The 24237-nt window shown below is 37.9% G+C and overlaps 3 protein-coding genes across 3 annotated transcripts; 2 read left to right on the forward strand and 1 right to left on the reverse strand.

The window, feature by feature from the left end:
* The first annotated feature begins 4367 nt into the window (after positions 1–4367).
* LOC103988588 (uncharacterized) lies at positions 4368–6849 on the forward strand. Its single transcript, XM_009407173.3, has 4 exons — positions 4368–4782; positions 5224–5328; positions 5439–5486; positions 6399–6849. The coding sequence occupies exons 1-4, from the start codon at positions 4525–4527 to the stop codon at positions 6636–6638; spliced, it is 651 nt and encodes a 216-aa protein (XP_009405448.2). The 5' UTR covers positions 4368–4524; the 3' UTR covers positions 6639–6849.
* A 1222-nt stretch (positions 6850–8071) lies between these two features.
* On the forward strand, positions 8072–15759 carry LOC135676566 (protein transport protein SEC23 A-like). The gene is made up of 6 exons (XM_065187893.1): positions 8072–8414; positions 8931–9461; positions 9749–11566; positions 14576–14692; positions 15020–15091; positions 15252–15759. The coding sequence occupies exons 2-6, from the start codon at positions 8988–8990 to the stop codon at positions 15387–15389; spliced, it is 2619 nt and encodes an 872-aa protein (XP_065043965.1). The 5' UTR covers positions 8072–8414; positions 8931–8987; the 3' UTR covers positions 15390–15759.
* Positions 15760–16014: 255 nt separating this feature from the next.
* On the reverse strand, positions 16015–18885 carry LOC103988591 (pectin acetylesterase 12-like). The gene is made up of 12 exons (XM_018827909.2): positions 18686–18885; positions 18490–18572; positions 18215–18344; positions 18047–18120; positions 17870–17956; positions 17647–17771; positions 17461–17521; positions 17288–17341; positions 17127–17204; positions 16712–16817; positions 16498–16643; positions 16015–16116 (listed from the first exon to the last, which is right to left on the reverse strand). The coding sequence occupies exons 1-12, from the start codon at positions 18870–18872 to the stop codon at positions 16015–16017; spliced, it is 1233 nt and encodes a 410-aa protein (XP_018683454.2). The 5' UTR covers positions 18873–18885.
* Between the last annotated feature and the right edge of the window lie 5352 nt (positions 18886–24237).

Consider the following 24237-nt stretch of genomic DNA (forward strand, 5'->3'; position numbering starts at 1 on the left):
TTTTCAAAATAAAAAGGACTCATATTATATTGAGGTATGTCTAATAAATTTTATTTGACGGTCAAGTCCGTATCTATTCATTTATAAATTTTTTTATAAAAAAGTTCAAGAGTTTAATAAATATGAAATTGAAATATAGATAGAGAGAGATTCATTTATATAGTAGTTTGGCTTGTTTAGAACGCGAGTGTTTAATGAGAGAATTGTTTTTAGGTATTATAATGATATATCATGTCTAGCGAGCTCTTTGTCTCTTCATACACGTTAGGATATCAATTATTGTTACGTACATTAAAAAAAATATTAACTAGTGCTTTGATTGTTTTTTATTATCTTAGATGAATGCATCGAGCAAAGATGATACTTTTTGTTGGATTAAGTGTGTCGAATACCTTTTTATTTTAAGTAGAAGCATTATGCATAAAGGAGGAGGAGACGCTTGTGTCATGCTAAATGTATCATATGCTTTGATTATATTAGATACCTCAAATATTTTGATTGTATTGAATGCTTCAAATGTTTTCTCATCGTAAGCGAACATATCGTGTATCATTGTAGTCATGTGGTGTATAAGTCATGTTGAATGCTTTAAATATTTCTTTGTCTCGAGAGGAGGTATTATATACTAAGAGAGATGCCTTCCTTGTATTATGCATTGAATGCTTCTTTGTCCTTACGGGACACATAATGTGCAAATGCGATGCTTTGGTTTGAGTGCTTCAAATATTATTTCTCCTAGATAAATATATCATGCACAAACAAGATGCTTCAATCATGTTGGATACTTGTTTATCCTACACAAATATATTACATGTAAAGATGATGCTTTGGGTCCATTACACATTTCTTTTATTATAGGCAAACCTATCACTGTAAAGTGAATGCTCTAGTTTTATCCAACACTTGGATGTTTTTTTTATCCTTGACAAATGTCTCGTGCAAAAGAGATGATTTGATTGATGTAATACTTAGTATATTTTTTTTTTTACCTTGGGTGAACCCATTTCATGCAAAGGGGATAATTTTGTCATAGGTATGTGGTGCACTTTAAATATTTTTCTTATCTTAATGAACATTTAAGAGGGATGCTTTGAGTTGAGTTGGATGATATTGACACAATTAGACCTTCTATATATTTGTATTGTTGATTCTATCAAAAGTGATTTTGTAATTTGAGAGTAAGAGGCTTCACATCTAAAAGAGAGATCTTGGGCATTGATATGGTATTAAAAAGTCTCCCTTTTTTTTTTTTTTTTGACAAAGGGTCCGGCTCGATCAATAAGATCGTTGTTGGTCGAGCTTGGCTCATCACATTATTGGTCAAGCTTAGGTTAATCCAACCAACCTGGTTGGGTGATTTTGCCCTAACTCGTAATAGATCCCTTTTTTCTGTTTTGCTGTTAAGAATTAGGCTCTCTTTCTCTCTCTTTGTAGTTTGTTGAAGGGGAGCATCTTGTATTTCTACTTGATCTATCCTGATTATATATCTTTATATCTTTTATTTAGTTTGAGAGAAGAAAATCTTCAAAGAAATATTTTTTCGGGGACATGCAATCTTTATGAAAGGATATGATCATTTTGAATATATAATCGAATTGATGATATAATTATTTTGAAAGATAAAATCAATAAGATATTAAAATATTTCTTGATTTTGCAATGAGATAAACCTTTGGTATATCATTCTTGACTAAGGATATGGTCATTAAAACGCGGGGGCAGGAGGAGGATCTGGCAGGTATAGTCCTGAGATGCTTCTCGTTCACTTTGAGTTGATTTGGAGTCGTTTCGAGGTGCGCCTTAGTCTCGTCGGGATCCTTGCAAAAGCGGTTGGCGTCAAGAAAATGTTCTCGATTCGATCCCTTCGAAAATTAAGTTAGTAGTGCGGTGACTATAATAGTTTGTCTGCCCCTCTAAACTTTGGGGCGGGCTTATATATTTAAGTGCCTAATGGAGGACAATCAATCGTTGTCAAGGAGCCTTTTATGTCGTCAATGACTCATTTATGTGGATGACTACTGAACACATCTCCTTGAGGGTTATGTCAGTGAAGAGCGACTATGGGCGCATGGTTTGTTAGGACTATAGTATGCTTAGAATGAGCAGGGGATGGTGCTCGGTGTCAGACGAGGAGAATTGGGTCATGCCATATGAGATTAATGCTCCTTATGATCAAGCGTACGAGCCCTCTCGAAATTATAATTAATGAGTGAGTCTCATTATCGTATATCAATATTCTCCGGACCAAAATGTTTAAACGGGACTTAACGTAGTACACTCATCGTGCCCTTATAAGTTAATCATACATATTTCCCTATTTCGAACGTTGGACTAATGAGATGTTACATATAACAAACACGTATAAATGAACTGAACGGAATGTAGCTGACCCACTCAAATTGAGCGAGACAATAAACACCATACGTTGGGGCAATCAAACACAGTTTCCAAACGTATACGCTGTGATACGGTCTTTGAGCTCTTGCCTTCCTTTCCTCTGGACACAGTACAAACAGTGTGGCAGAAGTTGCCTCGCACAGGGTTGGAAGTCATCCTTCATTCTTCCCTTCCGTCTCTGTGTAACAACAGTCAAACCTCGTGGTGAACAAAACTGGACAAACCAAACACCTGACAGCAGATGAAAGAGATTGAGAAGCTGAAAAGTAATAAGAAAACCTTGTGATTTTGTTCCCATAAAAAAAGTAAACATGATCACAGCTCGTAAGTTCGTGGCTTCAGAGACTACAATGACTAACAAACAGAGCTTGTTTTATTGACTTGCCGATGATGATGTATTCTCAAGTAAGTAACCATTATAAGAAGCTTAAGATAGATGGGTTAGGTGAACATGAAACAGTGAGACACAAACAACTTGCTTTATTTTTTATTTATTTAAATAAAGTTAATTAATTTAAAGGTTATGTCACACATGTCATATTTTTATCTTAGTACAAAGGATAATTTTAATCTAATTTTTTTTTTTTACCTAACGAGTAAAACATAGTAAATATAAAGTTTTGATAAAATTATATTACGATCGTGATTAAAGATTACAAGGATTCATTTGTACTAAGATAAAAATATATATAATAAATAATATCATCAAAAGAAAAAAAAATTTAAATCAATATTTCGAATGAAAAAAATTATATATTTTGCTTGGTACATTATGATGTTTTTTATCATTATATTTACAATCTATAGAAAGAGATGAAAATATTATAATTTAAATAATCAATCAATAAATTGAGTTAGGCTGTTTTTCTAATGACATAATTTTCATCCATGTGAGAGAGACCTATGGAAGTTCTTCTATACATGAAATTCATCCTAGTAATATTCTCATTGAGTCAAAAACAAGTATCATAATAATAATAATAATTATAATAATAATAATAATTATTATTATTATTTTTGTATATTCTACACCTGCTAGACTATCTGATATTAAGTACAAGAATATATTAATTATATTCACATATATTTGGTTTTATTGAAACTATACTAAAAAAAAAACTTACCCTCTGTCTTATCCACTCTGCAAAAGATAAGACTCTTGAAAAAGGTTCCCAAAAGATAATTTAATCTTCACGATACTAAGAGTGTGATTGTTGTTCAAGTGTGAAATAAATCTACCAGTAAAATGTAGTAATATTATTTTTGGGTGTATTCCAAAATAAAATATCTAACAGTTTTTGCTTTTCCTCCAAGAATGTTATATTTTTATTTTTTTTTTCTCCCCACATAATGTTCCCACATTTAGAATTAATAATATTGATCTCTTTACAGTAGTTTTTCTTTCAGTGAGATAAAAAACTTATCCGACATATTAAAACAAATAAAATTAATAATAAAAAATATTTAGAAATTTTTAAAAAATAATAAAAAATTTAATTAAAGTTTTTCTTTGTTTAAATACTATTTAAGTATATATTAATATTATAAAATAAATAAAAAAAAAGTATTCGAAAAATTATTTAATATATAGTAATTTTTAAACTACTTTATTATTATTTTTACACTAAAGCAATAAAGTTATAGAGAATCGGTTTAATTTTGCTGAACCAAACCCATGCTCAAATCAAAAACAAAAAAACAAAAAAACAAAAAGAGGAAACACATGTGAGCATTGAGGTAGGTGGCAACTGATCTTGCTTTGAGGTTCGTGTAACTAATCAACAGTGAAGACCGTTTCTTCATCAATAGTTCGTGTAGCCAATCAGTCGTTCAAGGCATTATCCAATACGGTAGGATTGGGATGGCTGTTGGATTGTCCGTCGCGGGCAAGTCCAAGCTTTCTCTATCCTCTCATGCAAAGTCAACATACATCTTTGAACAGAATGGATGAGTCGACTCTTCTACGTCTCTTCCGGTATCGGTCTTCTCGAGAGGCATTCGCTTCCCCAACAACCTTCCACCTCGGAATAGAAAGCTGAGAGAGATTACCTTGACATCTTCGCCTTTTCTCGAGTTCCTGCCGAGATTTATCGTAAGGAAAGAAGAGGGTGTTGGCGACAGGTCGACATGGGTTCGGAGAGACCCTCGGAGGTGACAGTTCACATCACAGGGTTCGGGCGATTCCTTGGGGTTCCGGAGAACCCCACAGAGGGGATCGTGGCAGGGCTGGAACATTTCATGCAGGAGAAGGGGCTGCCGCAGGGTCTTCGTCTCGGAAGCTGCAGCGTTCTTGAGACCGCAGGAGAAGGGGCACTTGCTCCGCTCTACAGGGTTTTGGAGTCGGCTGTTCCCCAGACCAGCACCGAATCTGGACGAGTTATCTGGGTCAGTTCCCAATTCTTTAGTTCCGTGTGACAACCAACCTCTGAAGCATGTATTACCTTCATCTGCTCCATGTTTGAAGGGTGGGGGGGGGGAATATCCATCATCATCAAGCTCATTTAACCTGAAAAGAACTTTATATCCTTGATCTCAGTAGGAAGCATAGATATACAAGATTGGGACATGTCCTGCTACGATGAACATTTCTCTTGTACAAATCTGATGGTGGCTTGCAAAGGTTTTTGACTCCACAACATTTTCTCGAGTACCTCATATAGGTGTTAGCCAACCAAGTACACTAGGCTCTGTTTTTAGCAACCATTTGTTACTGAACAACCTTGTTACATCTCATTTCATCGAATGCTCAGCTGTTCTGCTTGGTTCGCTTGAACTAGTAAACTATGTGCAACATGTATCTCATTTTCTTGTGAACTGGTTTCTCAGGTTCATTTTGGAGTCGATGGAAGTTCATCATGTTTTGCTGTCGAGAAACAAGCAGTGAATGAAGCTACTTTTCCTTGTCCAGATGAGTTAGGATGGAAACCGATGGTCATACTCTAACCTTGGAAAGCTGTCTTAGCTTACTGTTATATACTGCATTCATTATCTTAGTATCGTAACAAACATATATATGAAAATTTTCTTTTTCTGTCTTGCAGAGGGTTCCCATCATTGCTTCTGATGGAGGCATTTCACAAGTTCGGCAGGTAAATCGAATATCCCTACCCATCATTAACTAGTATGAACCTTCAAACGGTGGTATTGGATGATTCTGTCAGTCCGAAAGTTCTTCAAAGGGATTTTGACAATTACTTGATGATCTGAGAAAATGCTTCAATTTTAAGTTTTGATTTGCACATTTTTACTTGTACCCCCTTCTTCCGCAGAGCATTTGTTTAAAGTTCTTCGGTTTTGTCCTCTCGGGATAGATAAGACTCAAAACACACTTTTAGGAGAGAAGTTACCATTGTCGCGTTAATAGACTTTGATTCTCCTACTTTCCGACTAATGTGAAACTAAATGTCACTGAACATTTGAAATGCAAACTCTTTTGTCAGCTTTAAATGCTTATTATTAGCCAGGAAATATTGCCGAGGATCAGTATCTCTGGAACTCATTGAAGGGGTAGATTTCCTTCTCTGATTGACCATCATTGTATTTGGTTATAGAACTACAACAACTAAGGTAGTTTTAAAGAGGCAAACGTAGAGGATATATTGCTTTCACCATTTGCAAAGGAAGCCCCTGTAAGGTGGGTCAAGGATTTGGAAACAAGCTTATGGTGGAGAAGGTAGCAGAGTGATGATGACCATCGATGAACTTTTAATGCATTCGAAGTACATTCTTATTCCTTGTATCAAATCTCGTATATTATGATTAGCAGTAACTTCGACTGATGCTGAAGTCACAAGTTGCTTCCTCCTAACTCGAATGTAGCATATATTTTATTGGTTCTGTTACGATACTGTTCTTCTTCTACCTTGAATATTATGTTGTGGCAATTTGACAGAGAAGTTGGTGAAACTTTGCAATGTCATTATCTGGATTTAACTAAAAGCTAAATGCAAAGTATGGTATTTGCTGGCTGCTGAGATTGAGCACTTGGTTGTCGCTCGCAGACTACTCTTCCTGTGGACGACATCGTGAAGGCCTTGGCCAAAACCGGGTACTTAGCGAGGACTTCTCTCGATGCTGGTAGCTTCGTCTGCAACTATGTTTACTACCATTCCCTGTGGTTCGCGGAGCAGCATGGCTTCGACTCCCTCTTCGTGCACATCCCTCCTTTTGAGACCATTCACAAGGAGATTCAGATGAAGTTTGTTGCCTGCCTCCTCGACGTTCTTGCTTCCTTGCCGTAATGCCTCCATCCATCAGAAACCATCGAAAGATCTGCTTTCTCTAAGTTGTGTGAGTGAAACTTAGCTCGAATGTCTGTATTTCTCAATGCTATGTCATGTCTCTGCATCAGCGAATAAAAGGCAATTCGGTGGTTGTCTTTATCTTGTTATCTATGTAATGCTATGGTCGTCTCTAATCCATATTGGCGAGCGAATCGAGTCTTTTTACATACATTAGTTTGTCTGATTTGTGAGTGCTAATTATAGATTATCTGATTTCTATATGTTCAAAAATTATATTGAGATCCTGAAATATTTAACATTATTTCTAAAAATATGATATGTGCGTGTGAAAAATGACACTAAAATAGAGTTAAAAAGATAATTTCATATTGTTATTCTCATCGATATTAATTTCCTCCTTTATAACTTTTTATGAAAATAGTAGTTCAGAAACCAACCGTTTTAATACGAAGCAATTGAATAATAGTATGATTTCGTTTCCTAACAAAACTCCTCTTTTTTTCTCTCAAGAATAGGAATCTCTGTATAATTTTTGAAAATAGTAAAATCGAGATATAAAAGTAGCTAATTACGAGGATAATCTAATTAGCTCAACTTATCTTCCTTTTGCACTTAGGCAATTAATAATTACCCAGGAAAATATAAAATATGACATACATGTTTATAATCATATGCTAGAAGACAGGTCGTATTACATGAATGATGAATTCTATTGATTTCTTATTGGATATAAATGTGTTATTGTCCGTATAAAATCTGTATGATATGAAATATATATGTTCACATTAAACAAGATTTCGTCCGTCCATTCAAATTTCTTCCTACTACTACTACTACTACTACTACTACTAATTAGGAAATGAACTAGAAAATAATATGTCCATTGACAATCTTAAAGTTGGTTAGGATATTCTCCAAATTTTCTTTGCTTGTGTTGTATATTTCACTGAAGTATCAATAATTTAGTTTGTTTGTATTGGATGTCTCACTGAAGTTTGTATTTTTGATATGAAAATATTGATTTAGATTCTAAAGTTATTAGGAAAGATAAATAAAAATATATATTCTTATTCATGAATAATCCAATGTACCCTCAATAGATTTTAAGATAATAGAAAATCATATAAATATGTGTAAAAAATATATAATAAAAAAATATAAATGGTTAAATAGAAATATAAATTTTGTATCATTGTTGTTGTATTGTTAGAGGTTTTTTTTTTGGGGGATGGAACATAAAAAATTAGTCTTTAAATGTTGGTAAAGTTTTTAGAAAAATAAATAAAATAAAATCACCTGCAATTTGGCCTTTTATGTGAAGCCGTCATAATCTTTTAACGGAGATCAAGTTGACACGTGAGGTTGAGAAACCAAATCTGTTGTCGTGCTCGAGCTTACCCGTGAAACAGACAAGAGAGGTAGCATCGTCAGGACAGCGCGTTGAGGTAGGCCTGACCTAAGTAACGCTTGCATCTCTTCTTCTCTCCTGCTTGCTTCCTACCGTTCTTTCCGCTGAAGCGACGAGGATTCCCCCGTTGTCATGTCGAGCGAGAGAGCACGGGGAGATAAATGCGGCGGCAGCGGAGGAGGAGGAGCAGCAGCAGCGGAGATGAATCAATAAATCCATCCGCCTAGATTCCTGATTCTAGAGAGGAACTCCATCCTCTCAGTCGAAGGAGAGGGACGGGGGGTGGCGGTAGAAAAATACTACCGTCTCTCTCCGGTTCGTAGTTCTCCTCCACCGCCCCCATCTTACAGATCGTCGATTACGAGGTACGCACGCACGCGATCTCCACAAATCTACTCTTCTTTCTTAACTCCGATTCGATTTGATTCGATTCGATTGCCGATCCATCCATCTCCGAAACCCTAGAGTGCTCAAACCACCACATCGATCTCATTCCGTATCTTAATATATTATGGACCGAGTCCAATTTCTTGATTCCCTTTTCATTCTCTCGATGCAAGCACGATCAGCGGTCGACCAATCGTCGGGAGGCAGCAATTCCTTTCTTCAAATCCGTATCTTGTTTTCCCCTTCCTTTTCCCTTCTTGCTCCTATACTGATATCTTAGTTCCTTTGGGTTGCCTTATTTCTCCTCGTAAATAAGTAGGATGCGACATTTTGAGGTTTCAGATCGATAGATTTGTCGTCCACGTTCAGGAATTGGGCTAGGAATGCGTTTGTTTGTTTCTTCTTCGGAGGAGGGAGTTCTGAAAGCCCTTTGGGAATCAGTCATATACGTTTTGTTCATCAGATGTAATCGTTTCCTTCCTTCCTGTTGACAGATAGAATTACGATTGTACTCTGGTAATCTATCAAGGAAGTGAGTGGGTTGAGCACAAATGGATACTCCAACACGGCCACCTCCTCCTCCCGGCTCCTCTGCAGCGGTTGCTTCTCCTAACACCCCGACACCTCGCCCTGAGCGGCGGCCTACACCCCCTGCGTTCTCCTCCCCATTATCAGCAAGATTTTCGCCTCAGATACCCCAGCAAGACCGGCTGCCTCTGTCATCGTCACGGACGCCTGGCTCGCTGTCATCAGGTGAAGGAGTTCATCATACCAGTAGTCCAGTTCCTCAGTTCAGCACTCCTCCTGGCCCACCTATCTTCTCCTCGCCCTTGCGGCCTGCAGCTGTGCCTTTCCAAGCATCACCGGCAACTCCTCAGCCAGTAGCTTTCTCATGGGGCTCATCTTTGCCCACCTCTTCTTCACCTCCTTATTCTAACGGATCCAGTGAGCTGCCACTGCATCACTCTGCTGATGTTGATGAGTCTACGCTTGAGTCCCCGTATGTGCTTTTTTCTGCTCACAAGGTACTATTTCTTGTTTTCTCTTTCTTGTGATATTATGAATCAAACTGTCTTGCTAGAATAATTCATTTCAGTCATAACCTGATTTTTCTTTCACATCTCTTCAACTTTGTGCTTAATCCTATGCATTATTTCTTAAGTTAATGCTGTTGGAAGTTGTATTGGTTTGCTCATCATAACACTTTGCAAAACTACTTTGAAAATCCCATCTTCCATCAGCTTAAAGATCCTTCATATCTCATGCAGTGTTGGGTAACTTCTTATACTGCAAGCATTGATTTGCGTTACAGGTGTTGAAACGTAAAAAACTAGCAAATGTGCCAAGCTTGGGATTTGGAGCTTTGGTCTCCCCTGGAAGAGAAATTGCACCTGGTCCTGAGGTTGTACACCATGAACCTCACCGGTGCCAAACTTGTGGAGCTTATTCAAACCTTTACTGTGAAATTTTGGTTGGATCCGGACAGTGGCAATGTGTAATTTGTAAGAATTTGAACAGCAGTAATGGGGAATATATAGCTCCCAGTAAGGAAGACCTTCGGCACTGGCCTGAGCTCTCTTCCTCAGCTATTGACTATGTTCAGAATGGAAATAGGCCAGGGTTTGTTCCAGTTTCTGACACAAGAATTACTGCACCTATATTTCTTGTCATTGATGAATGCTTGGATGAAGCACACCTCCAGCATCTGCAAGGTTCTTTGCATGCTTTTGCGGATTCTCTTCCCCCTACTATGAGACTTGGTATCATTACATATGGACGAAGCGTGTCAGTATTTGATTTTTCAGAGGGATCAGTGGCATCGGCTGATGTACTGCCAGGTGACAAGTCACCCAGCCAAGAATCTCTAAAAGCTCTGTTATATGGCACTGGCATCTATTTGTCGCCTGTACATGCTTCACTTCCTGTGGTGCACACGATATTTTCATCTCTAAGACCATACAAACTCAACTTGCCTGAAGCATCTCGAGACCGATGCCTTGGTACAGCAGTGGAGGTTGCTCTAGCAATAATTCGAGGACCATCTGCTGATAGGACACGTGGAATTATCAAAAGATCAGGAGGCAACTGCAGAGTCTTGGTGTGTTCTGGTGGTCCCAATACTTATGGACCTGGATCGGTTCCACATTCATTTTCTCATCCGAATTATGCATACATGGAGAAGACAGCTATGAAATGGATGGATCATCTTGGTCAAGAGGCACTTCGGCATAACACTACGGTGGATATTCTTTGTGCTGGAACTTGTCCAGTGAGAATTCCCATTCTGCAGCCTCTAGCAAAAAGCTCTGGTGGCGTGCTGATACTTCATGATGACTTTGGAGAGGCATTTGGTGTTAATTTGCAAAGAGCATCTTCCAGGGCAGCTGGTTCGCACGGTTTGTTTGAGATTCGCTGTTCTGATGATATTCTTGTGACTCAAGTTATTGGGCCAGGAGAAGAGGCAGCAGTTGATTCTCATGAAACATTTAAAAGAGACTCATCTTTTTGCATTCAGATGCATAGCGTTGAAGAAACACAGAGCTTTGCGCTGTCTATGGAAACTAAAGGTGATATTAAGAATGACTATGTTTATTTCCAGTTTGCAGTTCGTTATTCGAATATTTATCACACAGACATTTCTAGAGTGATTACTGTGAGGTTACCTACCGTGGATAGTGTGTCCATGTATCTCCGGAGCATACAGGAAAATGCTGCTGCAGTTCTTATTGCTAAGAGGACTCTCTTGCATGCAAAAACTTTTTCTGATGCTATAGATATGAGACTTACAGTAGATGAGAGAGTTAAGGACATCGCTGTAAAGTATGGTTCTCAACTACCCAAATCTAGGCTTTATCGGTTTCCTCAGGAGTTATCAACTCTGCCTGAAAGCTTATTTCATCTGAGAAGGGGACCACTATTAGGAAATATTGTTGGTCATGAGGATGAAAGATCTGTCTTAAGAAATTTGTTTCTGAATGCATCATTTGATTTGTCTCTTCGGATGTTGGCCCCACGTTGTCTAATGCATCGAGAAGGAGGTACTTTTGAGGAGCTACCAGCATATGACCTTGCCATGCAGTCGAATGTGGCCGTGGTGCTTGACCATGGAACAGAGATATTCATATGGTTGGTAAGTCACCTTCAGCACCATCTTTGCTATGCTAGATAAGCTAAATTGTACTTATTGAGAATCATAAATATCTGTTTGAACTTTCTAAATCTTTGCTGCATCGTGTTTTATTATTTACCATTTTTTTATTTTTGACATTGTTTGTGTTTCTTTATGTGAAAATATCTAAAAGGTATAATTGTTATCTACATTTTTTAGATATTTTCTGTAGTTTTAATTCCATAATCGGTTGACGTGAAACTCTTTCACCCCTTTTTCAAAGAGAGACATGTTGACTTTTGATGGATCATCTATAACATGATTAATTTTTTTGCTCTCTCCTGATCCCCATTCCAGCATTCTTGACATTGGTGATCTCTTAAGGGGAATCTCCAAGAATCTTTCCGTGGTTTTGTGAATGAGCCTAATCTCTGAAGCACTAATATAGGTCGATGCAGTGTAACTTTCAGTGTTACCTCCATTCAAATGTTTCAAAAGGCCCTTGCCTTCATCTCTATCTTAATCATGCAAATTAAGCATTCAACTTAAGTTGATTAACTTAAGTTAATTGAAAAGGGTATCTTTGTTTTTGATCAACTTGATTAATTTAAGTTGAAATTCTAATCTGCATATTGAGCTATTCAAGATTAATTCGTGCTCAAATCAGAGTTTGCATGATCCATGAGACTTGTTTGAAAACCCTGATTTTCTTGGATTTGCTGGACATGGAACTTTGTTCAAATTGATCAGAAATTGGTTGGAGTAATCGGTCATGGTAAATCCTGGCTGACTGCTGATTATGCCCCTTGTCAGGTCTATTCTGGGCAGTTTGAGTTGATCCTGATCAATTTCTGATGATTTCAATATTATAAATAATGGAAAGACATATTATTATCTGACTTGTCTGATTTTCATGCTGATCTTAATCATGTGAGCTTTTGCTTGTAGTTAAGCCACTCAAGCAGTCAAATAGGGAAAGATAAGTACATACAAGGTTCTAATTTTCTTTTTTCCTTTATCTAGGAATGTTTTCTCATCTCCATTATTTTCTTCTAATTGTAGTCTTTGAGACCAAAAAAATCTAGAATCATATACGACTGTCATTGTGTACACATATATGTATGTGTTGCATATATAAATATATTACACTCAGGCATCACTGTACCTTATGGAGTTTGTTTGAGCCAAGGGTCTTTCAAGCTTAAGTTAAATCTGATTTCAAGAGTCTAAGATTTGTTAATTTGTTCTGTTGTTGAACCTGTTTGATATATTTTTTGAGTTGAAAATTAGCTTTCCACGCCAATTGCTAGTCTAATGCTGCATTAATTTGACCATTTGATTATTGTCATAATCAATATTTCAGGCGTTCGTTGATATAAGACAGGAAGCTAGTTATATTTTATATCTTCCTCAATGTGTGTTAATCATATTACATGGCCTATGTTACTCGTCTATCTATTGATATATCCAGAATGTGTTATAAGATTAGATGTCGTCTAAATTTTTACGTAGCTTTAGACTGGATCTTTGCATCCAAATAAGATCTAAGATACTCCTTGTGGTCAGTGTAATAAAGCATAATTGCATTTTGTAGTGTGAATCTCCACTCTTTTGTTGCCTAAATGTGATGTTGTTGGAGTCACATCTATTAGTCTGTGCAATGACATGCATCTTTGAAGATGTTTTATGCAATCATATTATCATTGAAGCAAGATGATTATAGATTCACTTTGAACATTAGCAATATTTGAAGCAGTTAGAAACTGTTTGTAGAACTGGCGGTTATCTTCTGTTTTGAATGATATTCTCAGATTGTAGTTTTGGGGAAAACCAGGCCGATCCTAGCTACCATGTCATGATTGTAAAAACAAATGTCATGGACGAAACATGAAGAGGATCTCAGATTGTAGTTATTGAAGCTTTCTTTCACACTCATCTTGATTTTGTTCATGTTTACAGTGCCTGCTTGAGCCACCTGACATTCTGATCATCATTCCATGGTGGTTTGCCTTGGTGAATCTTTTCCTTTGCTTCTGACAATTATCCTCCCAGATCTTCTAACTACTCTGTGAAACACATTGCCTCCCTTCTGCTTTAATAGTAATTCTTTTGTTCCCTTGAATTTTAAACAGATAATGACAATCATATATTTGTCAGATTGGTTCTGACAAGGATCCCTGTTGATTTTAAACACTTGCCAGAATTTTAAGTTTCTGCAACAACAATGAGTTCTTGTCTAGTCAAATTTTTCCACTGGTAAAAAAGGCCTTGTGGCTCTGTTGGTTTGAAATAAGAACAAAAGTGAAATTTTGCAGTGTCTCTTTATAACCTTGCTAACAATTAAGAGAGACTTGTTCCACAGTAAACATGTGATTCTAACAAGTAATTTTACTGTTAGTGTCCCCTAGTTCTTTCTAAACATCTGATTCTACAAAGTATTTTACCGTTAATTTTTTATAATTCTTTCTATCCTGTATTCTCACACTATGTGGTCACCTATCAGAGAGATCACATAGTAGTCCATCATTGCATTACCCTGCTCTTTTTCAACACTTTGTTTTCAACTAAATTTGTACATGTTGCAGTATGCATATATTATTTCAGCTATGACCCTTGTTTTTTCCAATATTTTGTGACATAATCATCCTATGAAGTATGAATATCAAATTGTTGTCAACAACTTCTTACTTGCTGCTGAGTCTGTAATCCTGAAAAGAAGAGAAAAGTTTTGCTTCTAAGTTCACATTTTGATGCCTTCGTAATCCACTCGGTGGCCATAAGTGCTTATAATTGTCAACATCTCTTGACATGTTATTTTGTTGATTTCTTTTTCTCACTTCCTTCTTTTCTATTAATACAAATGCACATTTCAAGCTTCTAAATGTGCACCTTTCAAGCTAGTCTATTTGCATTCTTATGTATGTGCTAATTTACTTTTTACTGTTTTGCAAAAAATATTGGTTTGCATGTTGCTTTGAAGATTACAGTGCTTTCTGCCTCAGTAAGTGATTGAATATTTATCATTTTCAGGGTGCTGAGCTTGCAGCTCAAGAAGGAAAAAGTGCAGCTGCCTTAGCAGCATGCAGAACATTGGCAGAGGAGCTGACTGAACACCGTTTTCCAGCTCCTCGGATCCTTGCATTCAAAGTCTGTTTTCTCCACATGTTTATCAGTTTAGTGTTATTACTTCATGAAACTGTTTCGCCTACCCAAATGCTCTTCGTCTTTTCCCATTATCTCATTTATGAGAGCTTTCAATATGATTAAATGGACTATTACTTGTTGCCATTTATTTTATTGAACATGCTCCGATCTATATTTACAAATGAAAATATTATCACATGACATGATGATAAGTTATATTTTATGTAGATGCTGAATTGATTTTGGTTCTTTTAAAATTTCCAGCAAGTTTATTTATTTATTTTTCAGATACAAGTGATTTATATTTCTGATATGCTTGGTCTGACACAGGAGGGGAGCTCTCAGGCTCGTTATTTTGTTTCTCGCTTGATTCCAGCACACAAGGATCCTCCTTATGAGCAGGTATGGGTTCAATTTTTCAAGAAGGCTCCATTACAGAAGAAATACAATACATAGTTGAAATATATTACTATTATCATTTGGTTCGAGGTGCAATGTTATCGATCAGGATTAGTTTATGATGGTTTGTTTAGTAACCACAGTGCATGCTTTGCTGAACCAGGAGGCAAGATTCCCGCAACTACGCACACTTACTCCAGAACAACGGACAAGGCTAAAAAGCAGTTTCCTCCATTTTGATGATTACAGTTTTTGTGAGTGGATGAGAAGCCTGAAACTGGTACCCCCGGAACCTAGCTAAATCGTCAACGTTGTCAACAATACGAGGCTTTAGATGATTCTTTCTGATTCCACGGGGTCTCCATGGTCATTCAAGTTGCTACATCGGATACCTTGAAACATAATGACTCCAGTTCCCAGGAATATTTTGATGATGATAGTTGTTTTGACTTCCTGTTGGAACTGAAGACCAGGTTTCTGACAGATTTTGCTATATAGTTCTTCTGACTGTTGCCTGTTGTTCCCATATAGATTAAAATTCTCCGAAGCTGTTTCATAGGTGTGAGATTTTATAGTACGATAAATCTGCTTATCTGATTCAACATTCATGACATTTTTTTAGCTTCGGAAATTTTCTAAAAGCAATAAGATTTTTGATTTTTGTCGGTGAATATTTGCACCACAACAATAACCAGTAGGTCTAGTAAATCTCTGTAAACATAGTACGACAGATATAATAACTCAGGAATTATTGTTTCCTGTTGTTATAAATAATTGGTGAAATGTGCACAAGGAGTGTTGTGTTATCTATTGTGGTTAGCGGACTTGTATTTGCTGCTTTGTTATTCTAAAGGTCTACGTGAGAGAACAAATCAAATGATTGGTGTTTCTGACCCCACAAGATAATCAATCACATTCGCCTTGCGTTAAATGAGATGGTGGCAAGTTTTGTCGCAGGGGTATGCGCAGTCGATTGCCTTTTCTTGGGATCGCTCGAAGTACCAGTCGCCGACCGATGTTGCAATTCTCTGCACAGGAAAGCGATTAGATGGGTGTGAGAGAGTCTTCTATGCTAATACAATAATAATACTATAGAGGTTGTAAAAATTTCATCATTCTCAAATAATTATACGTGTTTTGCATTGGTAAGTTGACGAGATGGGATTCCATCCCATGATCTCAGGATGGATTTATATCGAAGAAAAATTTAATGGGATGAGGTTGGTTGGAATCATCATGATGCCAAATATGTAGGTAATTGCAAAGACAAAATAGACTGATGGTGAAGCATAGGTCTTGTATAAAATGTTTTCTCGATGTCGAAGATAGTCAATTTGAAATAGAAATAGAAATAGAAATAGAAATAGAAATAGAAATAGATAGATAAATGAGATAGAAACAACACACACCTTCTTTCCGATGGTTGGAGAATCATCTGCGTACCATGTATCTTGATTGTACGATTGACAGTGGGCGAAACATGAATTAATAAACAGTCCATTTTTGCTGGACGTAGAGAATCCTCGTAAAGCATTAATCATTTCGTTCCTGAATCCTATTGACAGAAGAATAGTCTTAATGATGATAATTCTCATCAAACATCAATCAAAGTGGTATGTGCACCTTGCAGAAACTGGATTTGCTTCGAGTCACATTTCGTGTGGTTGAGCTTGCATCCGTTCCAAGATCCCGCAGGATCAGCCTTGCCGGGGGCTAAGCTTTTCTCAATCTAAGAATAACAAAAACAAGGAATGAGGAGTTTTTCTTACCCAATTTATTTCCAAGGTGGAGATGATGATGATGTTGATGAGTCTAATATCATTTAATTTGATCTTAAGCATTATAACTCAAATAGTTCAGGTTCAATATCATTAATGAGACAATGATCACATCGGATCTAGTAATGACAAATAGTATGTCGTACAAAGATGATTCTACTATCATTACTAGTTCAACCTTAATGTCCGACTGACTCATTTATACTATCCATCCGTGTCTAAGAACGACACAACTTTTAAAGCCGAAACATATAACACACCTGCCATACATCATACGCCGCATTCAAAAGAAAAGTCGGAGTCGTGATATCAGGCACTATGTTCTGCGGGAAGAAGCACTGCAACAAATTTCAAGAAAGAAACAAATCATCACCAACTCGTCCACTCTTGTAGATCCATCTCACCGGGGAAGAAAGCCTACCGAGGTTGCATCCATCCGAGAAGTACAAGACTTGGGCAAGCTGTTCGCCACTCCCTTTACATCGACGGGAGTTTTGCACAGGCAAAACAAGGAAGACGTCAGAATTATTAAGTGGCTAATAAAGCTCGTGATTTATACAAATTATTCGAGTACAGCCAGATCGAGTAGCTTACATGCAGATTCACGACTCCCTCGTAGAAGGATCGTAGGGAACGTCCACCACCAACATCGACGCTGAATTCATAAAGAGACGAGTATTACACAGTCAGTCAATCAACACACAGGCATTTTAGCAAACAAAATGATGGATGTCAGGCAGAGCTTGCACGCATGCAAATACAGGAGGAAGCATGTCTTACGCATCAAGGAAAAAGCCACCATCAGATAGGCACTTGACTTTGGTGCTTTGTGGAAACAATGCTCGGAACTCGTCGCAGTGGAGTATGGATGACAAACCCCCAGCGGAGCAACCAGAAAGCAGGGCCTGCAGTAGGCATTACATGAGTGGTCGATGGAATTCCAGAGAAGAAGAAGAAGAAGAAGAAGAAGAAGAAGAAGAAGAAGAAGAAGAAGAAGGAATACCTGTTTGGCCGAACGCATTCCTTTTGACATGAGGTCTTCCATGACAACTGACCAGATCCGTTGACCTCGGAAATAAAGGTTATTTTTCTGTCATTTAGTTGCTGATCAGTAGTACACGAAGGAGCTATTTTTGGCACGAGAAGAAGAGACCAACACATCTCAAGTAATCTTACTCACCGCATCGTAACCCTCACCAGTGAACGATGCACCATCGCAATAACGAACAATAACTCTGTTCCAGTTGTAGAAGTCTGTGACATATCAAAACCATCAAGCGAACTTTGAGCAAACAGATGGTTTGGCAGAGAGAGAGACACAGAAAAGAAAAGAATCCATTAATTCTACCAGGGTTTTCTTCCGGCTTGTTGCTAGATATCCCAAAAAACTGTATCTGTTTCTCCATGTAATTTGAGGAGCCACGCATGGTGTTCTTGGAGAATCTGCATGTGGCGGCATTGTTGCACCAGCCTCCTCCCTACGTTGTTCACAAAGTGTTGCATTCTACGTTCCATTAATTTCATGACGATCGTTGTTCTCTCCAAATAAATAATACAATCCATCCAAAAGTCAAATGACAGCATCAATTAAAGATAAACAATTTCATATTTGAGTTTTCTCACCTCCAAGTTCACTAGCCAACTATCTGCACCTGATCCAAAACCTGGATGTAGATGGTAGCCAGGAACAGTGCCATCCAAACAGACTGCACACATCATGAATTTGTCGGAACACAAGAATAATGCACGGAAGCACAACATGGGGACAAATTTGTCGGAGATGGGGGGAGGAGGTAGCAAACTAGAAATGATGAATTACCAGCTCCTTTGGCAGCAGCAGATGGAATGAGCGTGAGATTCACGAGGAGAGGAGCGCCCGAGGGAGCCACACCGCTCTTGACGGTGCCGGACCCGCCGGGCCTCTTCCGCAACTGGTAGCCCGCAACAACGCCCGTTGCAGTTAGCAACCCGAGAAGACAAAGGAGGAGAACCCGGATGGCCTTCATTCTTTTGTGTTCTTGTTCGCTTCCCTCTTTTCGTCTCCCAGCAAGACGTGAATCGAGCGCAAGGCAAGAGAGAGATAAGAAGTCTCGACATATATACACGGCAGGGTGGACGGATGAGTTGATCGTAATGAATCAAATGGCAGGTTTCGTTTAGCTTTATGTGTTTGGCATATCTTCATTTCCTTATCAATGGATGGACTTATGGAATGGTCTTGTGCAAAAGTTACCTTGGCTTTCTATTTCTGGCGTAGTGTCAGAAGGAAGGAGATGGGGTGGGGGGATGAACGCTAGCTCTGCTAGGCCGGTGGATTCAGTGACTCTGGCTTCCTAGCTGGGAAAGCAATGAAATGAAATGGTTGACTCCCTGCGGGAATTGGATTTGTGAGATTCGTGCGGATTCCTCCTACGCAGTATTCCCTATGGTTTCCATTTCCACGGACAGGAGCCAAGACTGCAGAGCTGAGGGAAGGAGGAAGGTTTGTTCTCGTAACAGTCAAACAGAAGCTGGCAGCCAAATGCAGGCACCTGCTCTGCACTGCTCTTCTCTGCTTATGCAGACAAATGCTCCCGAACAACCTTTGAAGAAACCCTTTTTAGGTTTTGTCTCTCCTGCTAAGCTTGACTGTAGGAGGGACCATCATGGTATCTTAAAAAACTCCACCATTTTTATTGCTGTCAAAGAATCTTTATAACTATAATGCAGCTGAGCAATATGGCCTATTATGCATCTTCGAACATATTTATTTTGTACAATCCTATTATCATTGTAGATACACATTGTACATCGTGATTTATTTGACGAACTGGGGTTATCTTCTGTGTGTTTTTCGAACAAAAGGAAAACTTTGTCTTAAATCAGATCACTGTGGAACAAAGAGGAGCAGAGAAGGAGAAGAAGGGAATCTGTCATAGGAAGCTAACTGATGGCAGGTAACATTGGAAGAACGAGGTAGGTGGGACACTTACACCACCTTCAGTTTGTCGGGACAAAAAAAAAAAAAAAAAAAAGAATATCACAGAGAATAGACATCATCAGCCATGACAAAATTCATAATGGACAACCGTATACTAGTCAGCTGACGGATCGATACGTACCTGATAAGATCCTAGGGTTTTATCATGGAAGAAAAGGGAGAAAAAGGAATGATCACTTCGAGGGGATTGACCTCCTTGATCATTTCGAAGGGATCGACCTCCTAGGATTTATCAAAAGATAAAATAATAATATTTTATTATCTCTCATAAAAAACGGTTACATCATTATTATACTAGGACTTGGACTCTAATAATAAATAAATATTAAATAAATCTCAACATGAATCTAACTGAATTATACAAAATCAATAAACAACTGAACTAAACAGACTCAATAAACATTATTCAAAAGCTCGATATGAAGATCTGAAACTACCATCTACGATGTCATGAATGTTACCTTTGCTATGATCACGGAGCAGTAGGATTCTACACACATTTGAGCGGCAAAGGACAACTAGAGATTGAGATAAGTGGCACTAAGTATGGACACGGTAGAAGGTGAGGAAGTCAGATGGAGAGGCAGAAAAAACCTAGAAAGTCACACATCAAATTACCAGATGAAGCTGCCCTAGGCAACCTTTTTTTTTGTTTTTTGTTTTTTGTTCTTTGTTCCTTCCTCCACTCTTCATCTCCTTTTGTGTACAGTTCCTTGGACGATTAAACTCTTGGTTCGATGGTGCATATGATCCTGGATAATCATTCTGTGAGTTTTACTAGATGTGTAGTGATTTTGCCAATTCCAATCCATAAGTGAGAAAGATGGCGGGATCAGCAGGCTCGAGCCCTTCGAGCAATGCCACAGCTTCAGCCATTAGATGCTTTGCAGGGATCTCCACCAAACCAGAGTGGGACTGAAGTGGTGGGGCTTTGGATGCAGTAACCAGTCCCTGCAGCAACATCAACAGCACAAATGAGCCATCAAAAGTCAAGTAGAAACCAAAACTTACCTGTTGTTCCTCTAGGCAGTCATCTAAATTCCACACAGAGCTCTCAAAGAAATCATTAGCAGTAAACAGGATTTTCCTCAGGAGTGAGGAGACGATGTCAGAGTGGTTGCAAAACTTTGTCATTTCGGTTGTTCCAAAAAAGCCAAAAGAAATAATGTTGACAAGTCAAGTCTATTATGGATGGGCTTCCCGAGAGAAGAAGCCTCTCCGTGGGACCAAGAAGAGAGAAAGTGAAAGCTAAAGTGGAGGTACTGCTTGCTGCATTCGAAAAGGAAATGAGTGGAGTCCGAAAACAGATGCCAGATGTAACAAAGGGTTTTGTTGACGATGCAAGATGTTTGAGATGTAGTGGATAACCGATTCTAAGAAGGTTTTCACAGGAACATTTTTATTTTGGGAGTAATAGAAAGACTTCAACCTTCCAGGAGGTGTGTAGCATTTGAAAAGGAATCTGTAAACACTGCTTACTGTTGCACGGCCCGAGGGCGTACATGATCATGCCCAAGAATCATCATCGAAATGTAAGAGGAGAGGGTAAAATAGGGTTTCCAAGAGTCTTCAATTTCAATGGGAGCTGATTGTTAGTTAGATCAGAGACGGCTATATGAATTTTCCCATCAAGCGCTCTCACAAACGTAGATAATCTATTTGTTTATGCGAATGCTATCTAATCAAGATTTATTCTTGGCTAAAGCAGAATCATGATTGTTTGGAATCGCATGAAGCGATATATAAAAGTGATGAGATAGTCCTACACAACACGGGATCGAAACAGTCAACTCAGAATAAATGAACCACCCGTTTAATATCGGCGGATGCTAACAACCTACATATGGTTAATCCTCGGAGAGGTATAAAAACTACCCTCGTGCAGATGCTAAGTGTTAGGATCGTAAAAGTACTAAGAGAGGAGGAGAGGGTGTGAATTAGTGCTTTCGAAAAGTTAAAACGAATTAAAAATTTATTTGATTAAACCCATATTAGAAATGCATTTAACTTGGAAAGTGAGTAAAGATAGTAAATAATTAAATCAGTAAGTAATAAGGATGAAAAGCACAAAGGAAATGCACATTAGATTTATAGTGGTTCGGTCATCGTGACCTATGTCCACTATTGATTCCTCCTTCGTCGAGGCCACCAGATCTTTTTTCAATAGACGAAAATCAACCACCCTTGTTACAGCTTTTTTCTCCATTTTATAGGTTTAGAGATAATTTTTATAATTTTTTTTTAAAGTGACCCTCACACTCCCTTAGAATGACTTAGAAGCTAAAGGAGAAAGGAACTCAAGACTTTCAACAAAGTTTGCAAACTTATAATTACAAGTTTTTCATGCTCTTTTCTTACTATCTCAAGCATGAATAAGTGAGGTATTTATAGGCCCCAAATAACTTCAAAAATAAAGTTAAAAAGTCTTATTCCCGAGTTTTCGCGGTACTAGTGGTACTATCGCTAGTGCTGGATGGTACCATCACCAGTTTGAGTGGTACCATCACTTAACACATTCTTGAAGACTATGTACTAGCAGTACTATTGCCAATTTAGGTGGTACCACTACCAATCTGGGCGGTACCATCGCTTGACACTAGCAGTACCACCGTTGGGTTTTTCGAAAATGTACACTTCGTACGTTCCAACTCATAGGCAATTCAACCGCTTAGTCTGGTGGTGCCATTACTTGACCCAACTTTAGGTCATTGAATTAAGTTGACATGGTTACACCTAAAGCTAACCCAATTAGACATCTAAACTACTTCGATCAAGAATAATAATTTATAATTATGAAGCACGTTGTCTGACATGTCATTATTCTTCTAGCACTTTGTCCGAATCTTTGGTGCATCATCCTTTCCTTTGGCATATTTTCTAATCTATCGGTATATTGACTCCCGTAATATTCGATCTTAGTGCAATGTTTGATCCTTCCAGCCTGATGCCCAATCTCTGACTTCGACCCAATGTCTGATTCTCCTACTTTAATTGATTTGATATTTCATGATCAAAGTTATTCCTATATCACCTTTCTCAAAGACAGATTAGATCATAAACTTATTAATTGATTTCATCATCAAAATCCGTGATTCAACACCGAGAGGGAGATAAAAAAAGGTAGTATCATATCTTCTCTCTACTCTCTTATTTATACAACTCATACTATCTTTCTCCCCCTCTGTCTTGTATTGACTTAAGCATCAAAGAGGTCAAGTTGGGAAGCCCCTCGTCATAGACCTATTGTGTAGGACCATCGGCATGCTAGTCATAAGTATTTTGTAAATCAATCATGTGAGTGATGGTATGTGTGACTTAGTACGTAGTCTTTTTTATTATTATTATTTGACATTTGATCACTTTGTATTGCTTGATGTATATATATATATATATATATATATATATATATATATATATATATATATATATATATATATATATATATATATATATATATATATATATATATATATATATATAGTGATGTCCATGAATTTGTGTATTGGGAATCAGATCGTGATGAGATCACTATAATGAGACCGATTCATCTTTAAATACAGACCCTAAATAATCCTGGTCATAAGTTACTCCGAGAGGGATATCGAGATAACCGGACAAACTAATGTGCTATATACCCATCATATGATGGAGGTAGTTAGTCTTATAGTTGCTCGTGTTGAGACACTAGGGATACAGTGCAGGTGCTCATTCGAGAATAAGTTTACTAATTAACCCGCTCACAGATTACTGGATGGTTAATGATATATCATTGTCATATAGCGATTTCGTTGTCCCAATGATATACTTGGTCCTTAGACTTGAGACATCAAGGATATCCTTTATGAGTACTTCACTCTTTGATACTAGACTTATAAGTTTGGATGTCCAGATCTAGCACAACCGATCATCGGGAGTGGCAGTCAATCTTACGAGGGTTATTGAGTGTCGATAGAGGATTATCCACTCTCGGTATTATGAGAGAAATATCCCATGTGCTCTTGCTCAGACAAATCCTTGGCTAGGGTCATTCAGATTGAGAGAGAAAGAGTTCTCCGGGAGAATCCAATTAGAACGAGACTCGAGTAGAAACCGTATGGGTCTGACAACACTATACCCGGTATACGGTCTTTGGGATATTAGATGAATGAGAGACTATATGTATATGATAACTGAGGATAGGCAAGTCCAATGGATTAGATTCCCCTGTATCATTTGGGGACTATGGCATAGTGGCTTAGTACGTCTACAATCGATGAATCGAGTGAATTATTATAGAAATAATAATTCATTGAGCCAGAAGGAGTTTTAACAGGTATAACTCATGGCCAGTTTGATATTAGGCCTAGAGGGTCACACATATTTGGTAGGCATTGCGATGAGTAGAAGTTCAG

The sequence above is a fragment of the Musa acuminata genome, chromosome BXJ1-6, assembly GCF_036884655.1.
Source record: "Musa acuminata AAA Group cultivar baxijiao chromosome BXJ1-6, Cavendish_Baxijiao_AAA, whole genome shotgun sequence".
NCBI lineage: Eukaryota > Viridiplantae > Streptophyta > Magnoliopsida > Zingiberales > Musaceae > Musa > Musa acuminata.